General features: G+C 37.4%; 1 protein-coding gene across 3 annotated transcripts; it reads right to left on the reverse strand.

The window, feature by feature from the left end:
- Nucleotides 1-779: 779 nt before the first annotated feature.
- Nucleotides 780-18,402, reverse strand: LOC107781253 (putative LRR receptor-like serine/threonine-protein kinase At1g06840). 3 transcript variants are annotated; one of them, XM_016601932.2, is made up of 22 exons: nucleotides 18,138-18,376; nucleotides 17,304-17,393; nucleotides 16,645-16,747; nucleotides 14,857-15,007; nucleotides 14,508-14,579; nucleotides 14,335-14,406; nucleotides 13,741-13,884; nucleotides 13,580-13,651; nucleotides 13,349-13,420; nucleotides 12,686-12,760; nucleotides 6,882-6,950; nucleotides 6,742-6,810; nucleotides 6,509-6,580; nucleotides 6,334-6,420; nucleotides 6,128-6,196; nucleotides 3,973-4,481; nucleotides 3,025-3,183; nucleotides 2,641-2,924; nucleotides 2,351-2,402; nucleotides 1,688-1,938; nucleotides 1,453-1,587; nucleotides 780-1,362 (listed from the first exon to the last, which is right to left on the reverse strand). In XM_016601932.2, the coding sequence occupies exons 3-22, from the start codon at nucleotides 16,736-16,738 to the stop codon at nucleotides 1,018-1,020; spliced, it is 2,853 nt and encodes a 950-aa protein (XP_016457418.2). In that variant the 5' UTR covers nucleotides 16,739-16,747; nucleotides 17,304-17,393; nucleotides 18,138-18,376; the 3' UTR covers nucleotides 780-1,017. The 3 variants fall into 3 exon arrangements, with proteins under 3 accessions (XP_016457418.2, XP_016457417.2, XP_075088474.1); XM_016601931.2 differs by lacking the exon at nucleotides 17,304-17,393 and having other exon boundaries at nucleotides 18,138-18,402; XM_075232373.1 differs by lacking the exon at nucleotides 17,304-17,393 and having other exon boundaries at nucleotides 14,853-15,007; nucleotides 18,138-18,337.
- Nucleotides 18,403-18,781: the final 379 nt, after the last annotated feature.

Here is an 18,781-nt window from a genome sequence, read left to right on the forward strand (position 1 = left end):
CCCACCAGTTTGTTTAAAAGTACCCAACCCGCCGCGCCTGATGCCTGACCCGTTTCTTTTGATCTAAACCTTGTACCCTATTCTTTTATCCTCGTTCCAACAAATAGGGTTCTGCAAGTCCGTTTTCTCTTTTGCAATCTTTTTCCTCTTCGTTCTTTCAACTTCATTAGAGAACAAAGTGCAAAGAATGAAAATTTTCTCTTATTGTCATGATCTATTTTCGTTGAATTTGTAGCTGCTAAAGTGATGTAATGGAGATTAGTATATATGTAAAACTGCATATTTAAAGTTGTGTATTTGATGAAAAATGGACGAAACCAGTTGATTTTGAACCAATTGGTTGTACCAGCCTTTGGTTTGAAGCGTGATAGTTTGACCCTAAATCGCCTATTTCGTCACTTCAACGGAAATAAATATGTTTTTGGTAAAATGTTACAAGAGTGGGGGGTTAAATTTTTTCTCTGGGGAATGGGTCTGGGGATAATCTGCCTGGCAATTGAGGAGCGGGCTGGGTACTATTAAACAAACGGAGTTTAATTTTATTATTAAGAAATACACATGGCATGTTTATAACGCGCCAGGTGATTGTTGTAAAGTCTCAAATTTTACAATAAATGGTCCGTTAAATATAATGGCAGATTTGAGTCAAAATAAAACGTTAAGGGTATTTATAGACCAAAAGGTTAACGAAGGGTATTTATGAGCCATTTCCAATAAGTTAGGAGTATTTTTGACCATTTTTCGTTTTTAATATTCGATAGATTTTTTCCCAGATAATATTTTTCGCTTTTCAACCAAATACGAAAATAAGTCATTTTCCTTACAATTTTTTACAGTGTACTTGAAATAGCAGGACCACATCAAGCATTTCTTTGGACTGTGCAAGGCACGTCATGTATAACATGTACACTAGGTTAACACGACAGATTCCCGAGGAATATACATAAATAGCTCAAGGGGATGTTGTACACTCTGTGCATAAAAGCTAAAATTTATGTGGTCAAAGATAAGCTTGAGTTAACGAGGTGTAATAGTAAGAGTAACACCACTAATAAGATCACCACCCGATGCATTGGATGATTCAAACAGGTCTCTGCTTCTAGTATTAGAAAATGAAGATGAAGATGTAGTTTCACCAAAACTGGCTTTATTATCCAAAGGATCAGCATCAGTATATGGCATCATGCGGAGTATGGTTTCTAGCGTCCTAACCACCTCCAGCATTGAGGGTCTGTCTTCTGGTTTGTCCTGGCAACACTTTAGGGCCAATGCCACAAACTTCTCCACCCATTCGGCAGGGTAAGATCCCATTCTGTTGTCCATAATGGAGAACACTGTTCCCGATTTATGAGCCATATTTACCTGGCATTAACAGTTAAAGGTGTCAGTCCAATGCTCTTATTGACAAATAATCAAGTATTAGTCCAATAGGTATTCAACTGATAGAAGTACCTCTCGAACAATGTTTTTCCCGTGTGAGATAGGATGCATGCCGGTTAAGATCTCCAGAAATACAACCCCAAGGCTGTAGACATCACTTTTATCTGTCATTTTACGGGTCAAGAAATATTCGGGATCAAGGTAACCCTGCATATACAGCCAGAATCTTGCAAGATAATCAGCCAGATCATTGCACAAATATTTCCTTAAAAAACTACAGCTGAATGATAAGCATAGTCGGACTTACAGGTGTCCCCTTCACCATTGTTGATACATGATTCGGCAGAACACCTTCATCATCCTGGACAGGTGCAAGTCGAGACAATCCAAAATCAGCAACTTTGGCAGAAAGTTTAGAGTCTAAAAGAATATTACTGGCTTTGATATCCCTGTGGAATATGGGTGGATCAGCTTCAGTATGGAGGTAAAGGATGCCCTTAGCTGCCCCTAGTGCGATCCGCAACCTTGCTCCAAACTTCAAATTTTGCTTAGATTTAGCTGTCAGATGATGAAAAATCACCTACTCAGATAGCGATAGAGAATATTCTTGACTAAAGTCAGATTTAAATTTAACACCGCAGCAAAAAGAAACTAAGAGCATTTCTTGTCGTGACTAGGGAAGGAAGATGGATCTATGTTTCTCTGACTATTGGACATTCTGTAGCATCTTTTCTAATATGCAACTTTGAGATCATAGTCACCACCTTGACATTAGTTTCTCAGTTGCAAACAATAAAAATACTGAAGCCTGTCTATTATCAATTCGCCATAGTACTAGTGACATTTAATGTGTAGGAAAATCTATAAACATTCACCACCTCCCTGGCTCTTCAATGCTAAACTAAAGAAATTGAGGAGGATTAACAAGATTAAAGCTGGAAAACAACCAGAAAAAGAAAAGGCTATCTACCAGAAAGCCAGTCTCGCAAAGTTCCATTGGGCATGAACTCATAAACCAGCATCTGCAAATGTATCAACAGAAGACTCAGAATTGCTCGACTCTATCACTCTTTGAGCTTAATATAAGACTTCCGCAGCTAATTACCGCAGCTAATTAAAGCATTCAGTCTGCTCATTTAGCAACTGAAGTAAGAAAGAATGCAAGAAGGTTTATAATGCTACAGTAAAGAAATATGACATGATGAATGGTGTGAATTATTGGTGACTAAAACAGTTATAATTCAAAGGGTTTTATCAAACCTGCTCTCCTTCTTCGTCACAGTACCCAAGCAACACAACTAGATTACGGTGATGTAACCTTGACAAAAGTTCTATTTCGGTCAAGAATTCCTTTTGCCCCTGCAGAGATCCTTCTTTTGCTCGCTTGATAGCAACAACTTTTTTGTCAGCTAAAACTCCCCTAAAGACAGAACCATATCCTCCTTCACCAACTTGAGTTGAGCTATCAAAGTTGTTAGTGGCCAAGGCCATTTCTCTGAAGGTGAAACTTTTAACCCCATCTATTTTTATAGATAGCTTTGTGGCTGCATGGAAAAACACATGCTCACTAATTTTACAGAAAGAGTGAAAAATTTAGCAGACTAGAATAAATTAAAATAAAGCTAACCTAATGAGAGAACTTACACAAACGTTTTCTTGACATGATGCTTTGATATTTAGCACGTCGTCTTGAGATTAATGTAGTGACAATTGTGGAAACAATGGCAGCAAATACACCTGCTGCTACAATGCAAGCTATTAGAACACCTTTGCTCTTTCGTTTACTTTGGATTTCGGGATTCACTGCAGTGATGCAAAGATCATATGAGAAAAGAAAAGCTCTTATAAAGGAAATAAAACAATTGAGGCATTATCTGGATTTCCCTGAAAAGGCGTCAGCCATAACATTGTGGCAACTAGAAAAAGTACAAAGTACAAACAACGCATAAGCAAGAAAAGCTATAGATAACGGTGTTAATATGTATCTATTCAGAAGTCCATTTTGTAAATCTTTTGCAATCAGGAACTGACTTCCATCCCAACTAAAACTGTTAGGGTTGAGATCCTCCAGATTTGAAGCTCCCAGCGGAGAGAAAGGACCAATCTAGCTGGGTTTGAACCCCTTGAATTTACAGTGTTCTAATCAAGTAACTAAGATCCTTCAATGTTCCTAAACTTAAAATATTTGAAGTTTTAAAAACCTTTGGGTATCAAACACTTCATTGTCTTTTCCACCCAATATATAGGAAGCTCCTTGAAGCTTATGGATCATAGTCTGAGATTCTTTTTGTCGCTTATCCAAACCTTGTCTTGTTATGAATCAAGATCCTTTTACTTGGAGACTAGAAGTGGCAATGGTAGTCAAATCTTTCAATCTTATCCACATGTGTAAGTCAATAATTCAATGGTCATGCAATTATAATGACACAGCATAAATCGCCACAAGTTGGATTAGAATACATTTAAGCTATGAATACTTATAGTATGAATAAGGTCCGCGTAAGTCAATAATTCAATGGTCATGCAATTATAATGACACAGCATAAATCGCCACAAGTTGGATTAGAATACATTTAAGCTATGAATGCTTACAGTATGAATAAGGTCCGAGCAGTGTGAAGTTCAGGAGCTCATATGGTCCAAATAGGTCACTTCCTGGGAATTCCCAAGATGCGAAAATCTCGCTAATACGAAGGACCTCACTTTCATTAAATGTACTGAACCCAACTACTGGGAAAAGCTTCAAATGCATCCTCAGACGAGGTCCCTTCTCCCAAAAATATGAATCAATCCACAATTGGTAAAGGTCCAAATCAAGGGAACTTGTCACATACGACTGGAATAGTTGCATATATGGATCAAAATAAGAAATACTAGGACTTTTCAACCGGTATCCAATTCTAAGAGGGGAGGCACAAAAGCATGATTGAGGTGATGCAGGAACATATTCGTAATAGTTGTCAGTAGGACATGCTTGAATAGGACAAACAACACTTGGATTTGTTGAGTTACTGTACTCATCATCTGCTCCAGAGTCAGGGCCACAGTATTGGTCAATGTTTCTTATACTTCTATTGCTGCAGATCGGATTGCCTTGGAACCTGGAAATTGTCTGCTAAAGTTAGGGAAAGATGGGAAAAAAATTAATTAGAACCAAGTACATAATCTAAGAGCATTGTAATTGACATGTTTCTTTGGAGCAGCACTGATAAATTTTCATTACTAGTATTAAAAGACCTCCTGAAATTGCAAGCAAAGAGTTCAGAAAGCAATTTGAAAGGCGACGTGCTGAAAGATGATCATAATACCCTGTTCTAGTCAGATATTTTTGAATAATTGGAATACAAGAATTAGTGTACCATTGAAAACATAAATTTCAAAAACAGTAACAAATATGTATAAGTAATTTTAGCAAAATAACTCCTCTGAGAAAATATAGAGGGTAAACGGTAGCCCGGTGCACAAAGCATCCCGCGTTCACGCAGGGTCCAGGGAAGGGACGCACCCAAGGGGGTGTGATGTAGGCAGCATATCCTAATGTAAGCACCATGGCTGATTCCACGGCTCGAACCCGTAACCTATAGGTCACACGAGACAACTTGACCGTTGCTCCAAGGCTCCTCTGAGAAAATGTGATTAAGAAAACTTCTGGCCTTTTTATTTGATCTATGTTCTCTTTTTGTTTGGCCTAATTTCCATTATCCACTTTCCTGGATGGAAAAGCTTCTACTTTTTCTTTTAAATGGGATGTTTTCCCTCTCGAAGAAATTTAATGAATACCAATTTATATCGCTTTTGTCTTGAAGTGATATACTGGAAAAATACTCCCTCAGTTTGCAATATTTAAGAATTATTTTGGACACATGAAAAAAGCATCATAAGGCATGTAGTAGACTCAAAATTTACAGAAACTTCGTCCTCTCTATATTTGTTCAGGTCTCCGTTAGTCAACTGTTAATTTTGATCTCCGCTTCTCAAAACTGTTGGACTATGAACCTTTCACAGACAACGGATAATTATGGGCCAATCCTCAGTATATAAGATGAAAGACTCATAAAACAAAACTGATCAGCTAAGCTTTATGAAAACTCCTTTCATGCTCGTGTTTCCCTCTATTCATATCTCTATGCCCATTTTTCATTCGTATTCTTTGGTAAAATATTGTCCTTTTTTAAGACTTACGCTGATCAGGAAATTAAATCCATATTTTAGGGTCATTTAGATCTTCACTATTTCATCTTATTTCACTACAACTAAATGGAAGTATGTGACTGATTGAAATTCTCTCTCTCTCTCTCTCTCTCTCTCTCTCTCTCTCTCTCTCTCTCTCTCTCTCTCTCTCTCTCTCTCTCTGTGTGTGTGTGTGTGTGTGTATTTTAATATGCTTTAAATTTGCAAATAACGAGCAAAATGAAAACCTCAAAGGTGCTCCCAAATCCTTGTCCTTTGCATTTTGGTTTCATTATATAAAGCACCATATAGGAAGTTGCTAAGAGCATGTGTATCAGTGTGTGGATAAAACATAACAGAAGTGATTTCATGCATCTTGTGCTTGCTTCGTCAAGTAATCCAAGTAATTGTTGGCAGACACACGAGGAAAATCTACTTCTCTTTTTTCGTTTGGAATATGCTTCTGTTCTTCTAAATTCATTTTACCCTTTTGTTAGTCCTATTGGATGTGGTCCATGTGGACATAAACCAACAGTCAGAAAATGTTTCATCCTCGAATTTGAAAGAAGAATCATACCTTAGAGTGACATTTACAGGAGGATCAAAGGCACCCGAAATGTTTGAAACTGAATTATTCCGCAGATCACTAGGTTTGCAAAATCAATGAAAGATTGGTTAGAAAGAATTCCTTGATAGAAATCCTCATTCAATGGTTTCACTCTGGAAGTAAATACTACTGTTAAAAATCAGAAATTGGTGTCATCTTTCTGCTTCACATCTTACATCACAAGTCTGGAAGTTGTAGCAAAGGTCCTGTTTTGCCAAATGTCAGTGGAAATGGAACCATTCAGAAAGTTGTTCTCAAGCGACCTGTGACAAATCCATCCCACCAATTCGTTAATGGTACATTTCCTTCAGCGAAACAGTTGATATTGCAAGACAAAGTGGAGATTCTCACAGTTTCTGCAGGGAAGGAAGAAGAGAAAAACTCTTGGGAACAGATCCATTAAGATGGTTATGCGCTAGAATACTGCATCATTAGTTTCAAGTGTACATTAGATTATGCTAAGAAGTAAAGGCCAGAAGATAAAAGGAACACGGAAATAGGCAATCCTGTTGCAAATGATGCAGAACCGAAAGAAAATATAGATATATGAAGATACTACCAAGATCAATGACCAAGAAGCTTACATAGTTGTCATATTGTTGGAAAGCTTATTCTGTGGTATAGATCCAGAAAGTTGATTCCAGCTGAGATCACTGTATACAGAAGTATACAACTGAAGCTTATCAAAAGAAGCAGAACAAAACAATAGAAAACTCACACTTACAGATAGCTTAGGTTTCCTATTCTGCTGAAATCTGACACGGATCCTTGCAAAAAGCAATTTCTGAGACTTCTGCAATATCAGAAGCAGCATTTAATCTTTACTGAGTGTGTGAGTGAGGATATTAACTTCATGTCTAGTTCTACTAACATGTTCCATCATGATACAATAAATTTTTCTTTCACACGTAACGTGGGAGTCCAAATGCTTGTGTTTCGACTTGTTCTTTTTTTATCTATCATTTTTTTGGCAAGTTATTCTTTTTTCATGTATCATGAGTTAATGATTTCTGTTATACCTTAATATTCTTTTATTCCACCATCTTCCAGCATGTAAACAAAAGCATAATAGAATAAGAACTCTGCTTGGACCGATGCATTTTAAAAAGATTTAAGGTGGAATGTAAACTGGAAACAAGCTATTACAGCATCTTAGTCTCCAGATATTTAGTAAAATAATTGAACCCCATCTTTATTTTCCTGATAGACTAAATAAGAAAGAGAAACCAGAAGCCAAATAAAAGGCCAAATGTTAACAAAAGAGAGAAAGAAGCATACAACAGATGAAGAAATGCACAGGTGGAAAGTTTGTAGCAACATCTCCTGAGAGTATTTTTTCTCTGACAAAGTAACAGTCAATCAAAATGTGTTTAGTTTTCTCATGGAACAATGAATTTGATATAATATGGAGAGCAGCTTGATTATCACACACAAGTTCCATCTGCTAATGTCACCAAATTTCAACTCCTTCAGCAACTGTTTGATCCAAATTAGCTCACACGTTGCCATAGCCATTGCTCGATATTCTGCTTCTGCACTAGACCGAGCAACCACATTCTGTTTCTTGCTCTTCCAAAACACCAAATTACCTCCTACTAAGACACAATATCTAGACGTAGAACGTCTATCACAAGGTGATCCTGCTCAATCAGCATATGAGTATCCAACGATCTGCTCATGGGCTCGATCCTCAAATAATAATCCTTTGCCTGGAGCTGATTTTATATATCGAAGAATGCAGACAACTGCATCCCAATGACTATCACAGGGAGAATCCATAAACTGACTCCCAACACTCACAGGAAAGGAAATGTCAGGTCTAGTCACTGTGAGGTAATTTAATTATCAACCAGCCGCCTATATCTTGCGAGATCGCTGAGCGGCTCCCCCTGTCCTGGCAGAAGTTTAGAATTCGGATCCATAGGAGTGTCAACAGGCCTATAATCTATCATTCCTGTTTTCTCAAAAATGTCTAAGGCATACTTCCGTTGTGAGATCACAGTACGTGAGCTAGACTGAACGATCTCAATACCCGAAAAGTACTTTAATCTGCCCAGATCCTTAGTCTGAAAGTGCTGAAAGAGATGATGCTTCAACTTAGTAATACCATCTTGATCATTGCCGGTAATAACAATATCGTTAACATAAACGATCAGATAAATACAGAGATTTGAAAGAGAATGCCGATAAAGCACAGAGTGATCAGCTTCACTACGAGTCATGTCATACTCCTGGATAAATGTGTTGAACTTACCAAACCATGCTCGAGGAGTTTGCTTTAGGCCATAAAGTGACCGGCGCAAGCGACATACAAGCCACTAGACACTCCCTGAGCAACAAAATCAGGTGGTTACTCCATATAAACTTCATTTTCAAGGTCACCATGAAGAAAAGCATTTATTAATGTCCAATTGATAGAGAGGCCAATGGCGAAAAACAACCATGGATAGGAAAAGGCAGACGGATGCTATTTTAGCTATGGGAGAGAAAGTATCACTATATTCGAGCTCAAATATCTGAGTATATCCTTTGGCAACAAGACGGGCCTTAAGTCTATCAACCTGGCCATCCGGACCAACTTTGAATGCATAAACCCAACGACAACTAACAGTAGATTTACCTGAAGGAAAAGGAATAAGCTCCCAAGTACCACTCGTATGTAAGCAGACATCTCGCCAACCATAGTCTGTCGCCATCCTAGCAGTAGGAGCAAGGTCAGGTGCAGGATGTGAATCAGCTGGGCAACAATAAGTCAAGAGTGGTATTCCTGTGGCTGGGGATGTAGGATGAGCAACACTAGATTTCTCAACGGTTGGTATGGGTAAGACGTCTGTGGTTGAGGATGTAGGAGGAGCTATAGGTGGTGGTGGGGTTGGAGCTAGAGTTGGGGCTATAGGTGATGGAGCCGTAGAGGAAGGTGAAGGGGAAATAGTGACTGAATCTCCAAAAGATGGAACTGGTAGCACCTCAAAAATGTCTAAGTGACCACCTAGGCCTGTGAAGTATGGCTGAGTTTCAAAGAAGATAATATCAGCAGTCATAAGGCACCGCTGGAGGTCAGGTGAGTAGCATTGATAACCCTTTTGCGCTCTCGAGTAACCTAGAAGTACACACTTAAGAGCACGTGGAGTTAACTTATCTTTTCCTGGAGTAAGGTTATGAACAAAACATGTGCTCCCAAAGACACGAGGCGGAAGAGAGAACAAAGGTGTGTGAGGAAACAACACAGAGAATGGAACTTGATTCTGGATAGCTGAGGATGACATACGATTAATAAGATAACAAGATGTAAGAACTGCATCCCCCCTCCAAAAAAAACCGCAACAGAACATGAGATTACATGAGTAGGGTACGAGCAGTCTCAATGAGATGCCTATTCTTCCTTTCTGCTACCCAATTTTCTTGAGATGTGTATGGACAAGATGTTTGATAAATGATCTCATGAGAGTTCATAAACTGCAAATGATCTTGAGATGTGTATGGACAAGATATTTGATGAAATGTGCGGATAGAATTCCAAATTGATTTTGAATTTCAGCGTGGAAGGTCTGAAAAATAAAAAACAACTCAGATCGATTTTTCATCAATAATATCCAAGTGCACCTGAATAATCATCAATGAAACTAACAAAGGAGCGTAATCCCAAGGTAGAATTGACCCGACTAGGACCCCAAACATCTGAATGGACTAAAGTGAAAGGTGACTCTGTTCGATTATCAGGGCGTCGAGGGAAATAGGAGTGAGTATGCTTACCGAGCTGACATGACTCACACTCTAGAGTGGACAAGCGAGACAAACCAGGTACCATTTTTTAAAGTTTTGATAAACTGGGATGTCCCAACCGTTTTTGTAATAAATCTGGTAAATCAGTAAATGAACAAGTTGCTGATGTGGGTTCATGTGATTTCGCAAGGATAAGGTAATAACATTTGATTCATGCCCGGTACCAATGATCCGTCCCGTACTGTGTTCTTGTATAAAAACAAGGCCATCAAGAAATAAACAGAATATTTAAGTGATTTGGTTAAGCGACTAATGGCTATGAGATTAAAAGGACTACCGGGAACATAAAAAACCGAATTCAAAGGTAAAGAAGGAAGTGGACTTACTTGACTTATTCCAGTTGCCACGGTTTGAGACCCATTGGCCATTGTGACCATTCGAAGAGATTGCGAATAGGAAATAGTAGTGAAGGCAGATTTATTACCAGAAATATGATAAGACGCTCCTGAATCAATAATCCAATTGCTGGGAGAAGAAGATTGAGAGACACAAGTAACACTATTACGTGTTTGGACAACAGTAGCAATCTCAGAAGATGTATGTTTACATGCTTTGTACTGAAAGAACTCTATATATTCCAATAAAGAAACCAATTGGATTAGATTCAACGGATTGTGAGTCAAAGGCTTCTGATACGAATGACATTATAATGATTTAAGGCAGATCTTAGTGACCAACTCAAGAATTTGCTGCAAAAGTGTTGCTCGAGAAATTTGAAAATAGTAAGACTAGCTGAAAAAGCTTCAGCAGAGTTCCACACTACAAAATAGGTTCTAAAACACCCCTAGAAAATAGAAACTTTTCTGGGAATCACTGTGCATGCCGGAAAATCACTGTTCATGCCGGAAATATCATTGTTCACGCCGGAAAAATATAAAAGTGGTCGGAATTTGGTTTAAATTGGATGGATAGGCTCGAAATTAAGGGGAACAAACTGTCCTGAAGAGTCGTCGCCAAACAATAGCCGAAAACTGCCTCACGCGCCGGCGCGTGACGTCGGAACTTCGCCGGAAAATTTTCTTTTGGTGGCGCGTGAGGGCGCGTGGGGCTTTTCTGGCGGAGATCTTTTTATGGGTTGGTCGTCGGAGGCTGATCTATTCGTGGTGGTGTTGATTTTTGCACAACACTGACATATAGTGATCTTTCCTGCGGACAGATCAGTGTTTGCTGGAAAGAAGACTTCCAGTTGACTGATTTCTCTTCCCGGAGTTGCTGGAATTTATGCACAACGATAAATCTCTCATGATTGCTCTGATACCATGTGAGAAAGCACGGGGAGAAAAATATATTATTGATATATTAGTTATAATACAACGAGCCCTATTTATAACTATACATAATATATATCCTACTCATATTCAATGTGGGACTCGGACTAATTACATATTAGCTATAGAATTATCTAACAGATCCAAACCCAAAAATGTGGCCTAGTGGTCGATGATTCTAGAATAAAAACCGTGGGAAACTAGGGTTTGAATCCTAGCTGACAAAAAGACGTAGGTGTTTTCTTCCTATATGCCTAACGGTAGAGTTACCTAGAGCCTATACTGGTGGGAGAATGCACGTATCTGTTGGAATAGTCGAGGTCCTCACAAGCTAACACTGACACCACCATTATCACAAAAAAAATGGTTGGATGTCATATAATACACAGCTCCATGAGCAAAATGCACATGCACTAAAGAGTGCCTGCATCGGTTCATAGTTTCACACCTTTAAACGTACAAAGCGAGTTCCAAAATCTCACAAGTAAAGATCCATCTTAAAGAACTGTACAATGCAGCCCAGACACCCAAGAATACAGAAACATAATTGGAGAGAATTGCTGTCATTTGCTCTTTAAGTTTACTACTTGTGAGAATGCACGGGAGAAAAAATCTATATATTAACAATGATACAATGAGCCCTATATATAATACATATTCTACTCCTACTACATATAGGACTAGGACATATTCTACTCCTACTACATATGGGACTAGGACATATTCCACTCCTACTACATATGGGACTAGGACTATTTACACATAACTATTTAACACTACTTACAAACCAAAGTATTAGTTTTGGAAGCAATAAAGATGGCGTCAAAAACTGTTTGTTGTCGTGTAAGGAAGACCTGAATCACACGAGATGGAGCTGAGGATTTGCATGAAGAGGTAAATAAGGGTTGAAGATAATCATTCAATAGCTTCCTTACACGGGTACAATATTGAATAGTCGTCTTAACCAATAAACATATATGGCACAGAAGACATGGAAGGGATAAAAGAGAACAAACAAAAGGATATTAGGTATCAAAGCGCTAGAGCTAAGTATAAAAAGATGAGAAATTTTCTATAGAAAACTTGGAGACAAGTATGAGGCTCCATAAATATGAGACCACTATGAGCAAAGAAAGGTAAAAATGTCATGTGTGAAAATGCAATGTTTTAATGCTTACACTAAATACTGGGACAGACAATTTCAATACGTGTTGTGGATTAGTACTCAAATCTCTAAACCACATGATGAATGAGAGAGGACTAACAAGCATTTTAAATGTCAAGGTTCATTAAGCCTAAACATATGCATAGATTCATTTCCATCATCACTCTAGAATATAGTAGTTATAATAACTCTTCCGGAGTATGACCAACTATGCTATTCCGTAGAGATAACATCCTCATTCTCATCAACGGGATACAAAAAAGGGAAAAAATGAAAATAACAAACTAAAGGATTTGTTCAAGGAGCATTTACAATTTCAATAAGGATGAAAGGTTTCCATAAGTAGCTGGAATCTCAGATCCACTGAAATTGTTATTGTCAAGTTGGCTGCATAAATAAAAAAGAACGAAACTTTAGTGTATATGGCTCATAGTAAAGGACACGACATGCACAATGCATTTATAAAACCAAAGAAGCTATCAGATTACATGAAAGTTTTTTGACTGAAGCTGAAGGCAATTTACATCTCCACGAAAGATCAAGTTCTAGTATCAGGCATTGCAAGGGATGGATGGATTTTATGGTTTGTAGTAATAGAAAGATCTGAAGATGGTGATCAGGAATGTTCTTAAACTCTATATCTGTTAGAAAATAGCTCACAGAACATATGCTCTGTATTATGAGTTGTCTGGCTATTTGGCCAATAAAGCCAGTTCAACTAAGATAAATGAGACAGTCTCACTCGAAATTCATGACTAGTTTTCTATAATCTTTTGGTTCTAATGTGACCTTAGGTTCTGTTTATAAATAAGCGGCTCGTCAAAATTACTAAACCACTTGACAGGAACACATATACTGGAAGTTGTTTCTGCAATTATATAGGGAATGGTATAAATTTACAAAAGGATAACTTGTCAAGATTGTCGAACCACTTGACAGAAAAAACCCTGCAATAATATTTAACAAGGAACTTACAGTATTTCCAGATCTGGAAGTGCAGAAAACTCAGGAGGAAGGAAGCCTGACAGATTGTTATTATCCAGAAGCCTGTTGAAAAAAGGTATTATCACAAGACCATCATGTAGCAAGCAGGTATTTAACAGAAACAGACCATTTTCAAGAGTTATGCCCGTCTAACCTCTACTGAGATTATGCATGTCTGCATGTTAAAGAGACAGCTAAGAAGAATCTCTCTTGTTAACTTACAAGTGAAGAAGAGTGGACAAGTTGGAAAGCTCGTGAGGAATTTGACCACTCAGCGAATTGTTATTGAAGTGGCTGTAGATATATCATATGTAAAATCAAATAAGAAATAGAAAAGCTCAGAATTCATTGCATCTGAAAGTGGCAATCAAATGAGCACTCACATATGTCTGATCCTATTTAAATTAGAAAAGGTTTTTGGAATTTCTCCCGATATCTTGTTCTGGTCTATCTGGAATCTGTTGAGATCTGGTAGATATCCGAGTTCATCCGCTAAAGATCCTGACAATTGGTTTCCATTTAAAAGCCTGCAAGAACATTATTGCTCCAACATCAAACAAAATTTGAGATCAATAGTTTCACTAGCACAAGACTTCTTTTTCGTCAAAGAACCTTCCATTAAGAGAGTTTTCAAGTGCCAAAAATTCCTCAAAGCTGCAGAATTCCGGAAAATCTTGTTCCTCTACAATCAACAATAAAATATCTCCATCCCAAAGCAGAATATCTTAAATTGTTCCAGAAACAACAATTAAGGCCTCCATTATTGAATTACACAGGAATTATCAGCAATTAATATGCATTCATATGGAATCAGCCCAAGTTCAGCTTCTACTGTTGACGGCACAATAAAAAATAGATAAATAAACTATTTTGCTGTTATCTCATATCTAAGCATCAGTTGGGGTGGGTGGAGGGGGAAGTGTGTGAGAAAATGACATTGGAGAAAGGAGTTCCAAGTCCATTAAAGTCTTACTTACAGAAGTCTCAGAGGCTTGATGTTTCCAATCTCTTTTGGTATGCTCCCAGTCAAATCATTCCACATGAAATTTCTTGTTGTAAACAATAAGAAGAGTAAGTAGCATAGATAAGCAAACAATGAAGCCTATCATGCTATTGTTATATGAAAAATATGATATTCGTTACAACTTACAAAATTTGAAGATGGGATAGTTGTCCTAGCTCAGGTGCTAAACTTCCAGAGAGATTCTTATTCATGAAACGGCTGCAGAAAGAGTCAAAAGGGAAGAGGTTTGACGGCCTTTCATGCTTATTCAAGAGAAAAACAACAACAAAGGTTTGACGGCCTTTCACGTATTGCAGTCACACAAACAAAAGAACATGTATGTTGTTTGAGGAATTTAAGGCAATGATAAAGAAACTACAATGACGACGAGAAGTCAACTAACATACTCAAGAAATTTTATGCAGCTGATAGATCTGCATAGAGTACAAAAAGATTGCTGACACTGTAAACTACAGAATGCAGAAGAATAACCTACAGTTCTCTGACATGCAAGTACCCATCAGCTCCAAAAGTGTTATAGCAAAAAACTCCTGTCCAGTTTGAAGTACAGGGATCACCCTTCTTCCAATCCTTCAGGTGCTCAAGACTATCAACCAGACTACCTTTAACGGATATTAAAGCTGAAACTGCAAATAGGAATAGAACTTGATCAAATCTCGTAATGAACCACTATTAGAAGAAAGTACACTTCACTTAACGTTTCGCAGATCAATGCGTTAGCTCTATCAAGAAATATGGTCGACCAGCTTTATAACAGGGACTAATACGAGAAAGTGGATATCTAATTGTCAAGTCTGAATTCAGCTATTGAGATGAATTTAAACACGAAGGGTCACAAGCAAAACGAAACAACGTGATACCAATATCATGATTTTTTTCGTCCAAAAGAAAGTGCTTTGATTTGCAGTATTAGTTGTGAAGCTCAAAATAGAGAATTTGGATGCAAGCCACCAAAAGTCAGAGAGCAATGGCAAGTTTAAAGGCACAACAACAGCTGCAAAATACTTTTCCCAGACAGCCTCTGCCCTTTGAGGAACCAAAAGACTCTAATTTGATGCATGGTGGAGACATGGATCTCTTTAGTCAGAAAAGTGACTAGTCTCAGTCCTTCTTACGTCCCTTGTTCCTTTCTCTGCCTTTAGAAAGTCAGAGGGCCTTAATATAACATGGAGAAAACATGGACCAGACAACTTCACCAAGAGATGAAATGAGGATTAAACATTCCAATTGATCCCAGCAATACAAAGTTTGTTTTGGCTTGCTATATGCATACTTACTTGGAATGGAAAAATTAAATAGGTAGTAAAATTATATACATTAACAGGGGGCCCTAAGATATACATTTTTCTCCTGTCCCTTTAAGTGATCTAGTAGAGTTGCATCTATCCAATTCTCAGATACTGTTTTCACATGAATTTTGCAAAAGTAGAATTTATCTCATAAGACATTTCAATATTTTGATGCATTTATTCTCATTCGATATTTTGCTTAGTTAAACAATACTCATGGAGTAAGCCATGCTACAAGTTTAAAGGTTCCGACATTACGCAGCATAACAAACCAAGTCCCTAACACCATCTTCAATTAATTTATAATGTACTAAGACACTCAGAAGAAAGGCTAAAGAACTACAGCATATTCATCTGACAAAAGGTTGCTTGATACACAAAATTTTGATGTATCCATTGCATTATTGATGTAGAGATAATCACCAAAATCCTTCTGCGGAACGAAAAGAAGGCTTCATTCAACTATGGAAGTGAAAAGAACACACCATTATGAAACAAGGTTTTGCTCCATGACACTTCCCCATCAGCATAAACTGAGAACTTTATAGAACTTCAACCACCTATGAATCAGCCTGAGGACTTGCAAGATGTCTTCATCGTTATGTATTACAGTAAATGCGAACACGGAATTTTAAATTAGACGAAGTAAGTTAGTGAGAAAGAAATCCTTTAGGGCACGCAAGCACCGGACGTACTCATGCGTAGTACAAGAAAGATAATTTAAGCTTTAGAATGTCCATTAGCATACACAATTATAGAGCTCCTAACAACCTAGTATTAGCTTGAGGTCTCGCACAGACGTCTTTATCAGTCTACATCACAATTTTTCAATAATTAGAATACATAAGAACTTCTAATGAATGAAAATAAGCCAGTTAGACAAAAATGCTTTAGGGCACCCAAGCAAGGAATGTACTCAATAATACTGCAAGCAGGACAGTTTAAGCATTAGGAGTGGGCGGAAGATAGTAAACCTTCAGAGGGATCGGTTATTTGAGCAACCGCAAGAAGCATATAGCAATGAATTGCTATAGCAATAACATATGTACAGTGTCTGAGTCCTTCCATCTTGAAGACCTAGAAATATTTAAGGCAAAGATGAGTCAGGTGGCTACTTTCCACTCTTATAAAGCTAGAATTAGCAAAGCTTACTTCTTTAAGATCAAGTCACACACTCACCACTGATGGACACGACAGGACAAAAGGATGTAGAAAGACAATCACATCCTAAAGATACCATTTGACCGCCAGATGGCGCTCCAATTATTTTAACCCTAATTCTAGATCCAGATTCATTATTAGATTCTTCTAGTGGTTACCTACGATTTAACTAAAACAAAAACCAAATCTATATTTTATACACAACCTTGTGGCATAAAGCCAGTAAGACATTACTCATAAATCCAGTGGAAGGTTAGATGATATACTATGGTTGATGGAAACGTCTTACTCACTTCCGGTTTTAAGTAGGACGGAACCTACTTAAATAAATAGGTTGATGTACATGGAAATCAACATAAATAAATAAATAAATAAAACTAGTGTTCATGGTGTCCTTTCTAAAGGCTATCTGGGGAGCGTCAATAAACACTTCAATGACAGAAAGGGGTGAGAGGAAAGCAGTCACTCTTACAAGTCAAGCTCTCTTAGAGATCTTCAGATCAGGAGTGTAAAATTTGACTTTGGTACAACCATTGTCTACCACAACTGTTGGGATTATACACTTCAAACGAACAAACTAGATCAATTCATGGTGTGGAACAATAAAAAACAACAACAAAGAAGAAACTTGAGTCTCAAGCAGGAGATTTGAAATCTAAGAGAGATTCTCTGCTTACAGCATATAGATAGATGCTCATGAATCACACAAAAGAGAAGTTCAATACTTGGAAGTAGACAACATTTTACTAGTCCAAACAGTTATTTTATATATCCTTTGGTTAGTGCTCAACATGTGAACTTAACAGAGAATTTAATTTGACAATGTTGGGTTTCAATTCAGGCAACTTAAAACAAGGATTTATGAACTGTTCAGCACTGCTTTCCGTACAAGTAATTAGGCTACCATAAACAAAACGCGACTTGCTTAGAATTATTCAGATAAAACTTAATACTTTGACCAGGTACTGAGTGGACCTCAAAAGATTTCACATTAGCACAGCAAGACTGATCCATAAACTTTAAAAATTCTAAATCTTTACATTTAACAGAGTCTTTCTTAATATTGTCTAATAAATTTGGATGATATGTAGAACAAGTGGACCAGTGCTTTCTTATTATCTTTTACTTTTTATGTTTTTTCTGTCAAGGAATCAAAACACATAAACCCATAATTATAGCTTAAATAACTCAAAAGGGAAGGCAAGTATTTGGGTGATGGTTGTTGAAATAAAGTAATTAAAGGTTACAACTTTAACACAAAACAGGAGGAAAAAAAAAAGCTAAAGAAACCCAAAAGCAAGGATACCTGGAGGAGGAGGAATCTAGCTGTTGAAGGAAAATCAAGAATTGTGCAATGATTTCAAAGTAGCAAAAGGGTGAAAGTGAAAAGGGGTTGAGTGGGATTGCCTGGAGATAAAAGAATTAGATTGTGATGACCCAGTTGGTAAAATGATGATGGAATGATGAATGCCCAATAATATTGAAAAGTCTAATATCATTGTCGTTGACATGGTTAGTTGATCCAAATGTATATAAAAACACACTGTTGGATAGATACTGATGCAAGAGATATTTAACAAAGGGAAAATAGATGACTATTTGGATATGGTTTATAAGTAGGAAAAGTAAACTCTTCACAAGAATTTGTCGTGGAGAGTTGTTGGATGTTTGCTGGGCTGACAGTAGTTCTTTTTGTTGTTAGAAGTAGTATGAAAAAGAGAAGTTACCGTGAGATTGATGGGTTATTCTTGAATATATTATTAGGGGTCGTTTGGTACATGAATATCCCACCATGCAAGCATAGCTTCCTACTTACTAATTTCTTGTTTGGTACTATATTTTTTTCAACCTATTTTTGTATTAGTTATACATTCTATTTGGTATTATCGTATGTATAACTAATACATACCAAACTATAGTATTAGCAATGCAAGTATTTTTAACATTTGC

Source organism: Nicotiana tabacum, chromosome 2, assembly GCF_000715075.1.
Source record: "Nicotiana tabacum cultivar K326 chromosome 2, ASM71507v2, whole genome shotgun sequence".
Lineage (NCBI taxonomy): Eukaryota > Viridiplantae > Streptophyta > Magnoliopsida > Solanales > Solanaceae > Nicotiana > Nicotiana tabacum.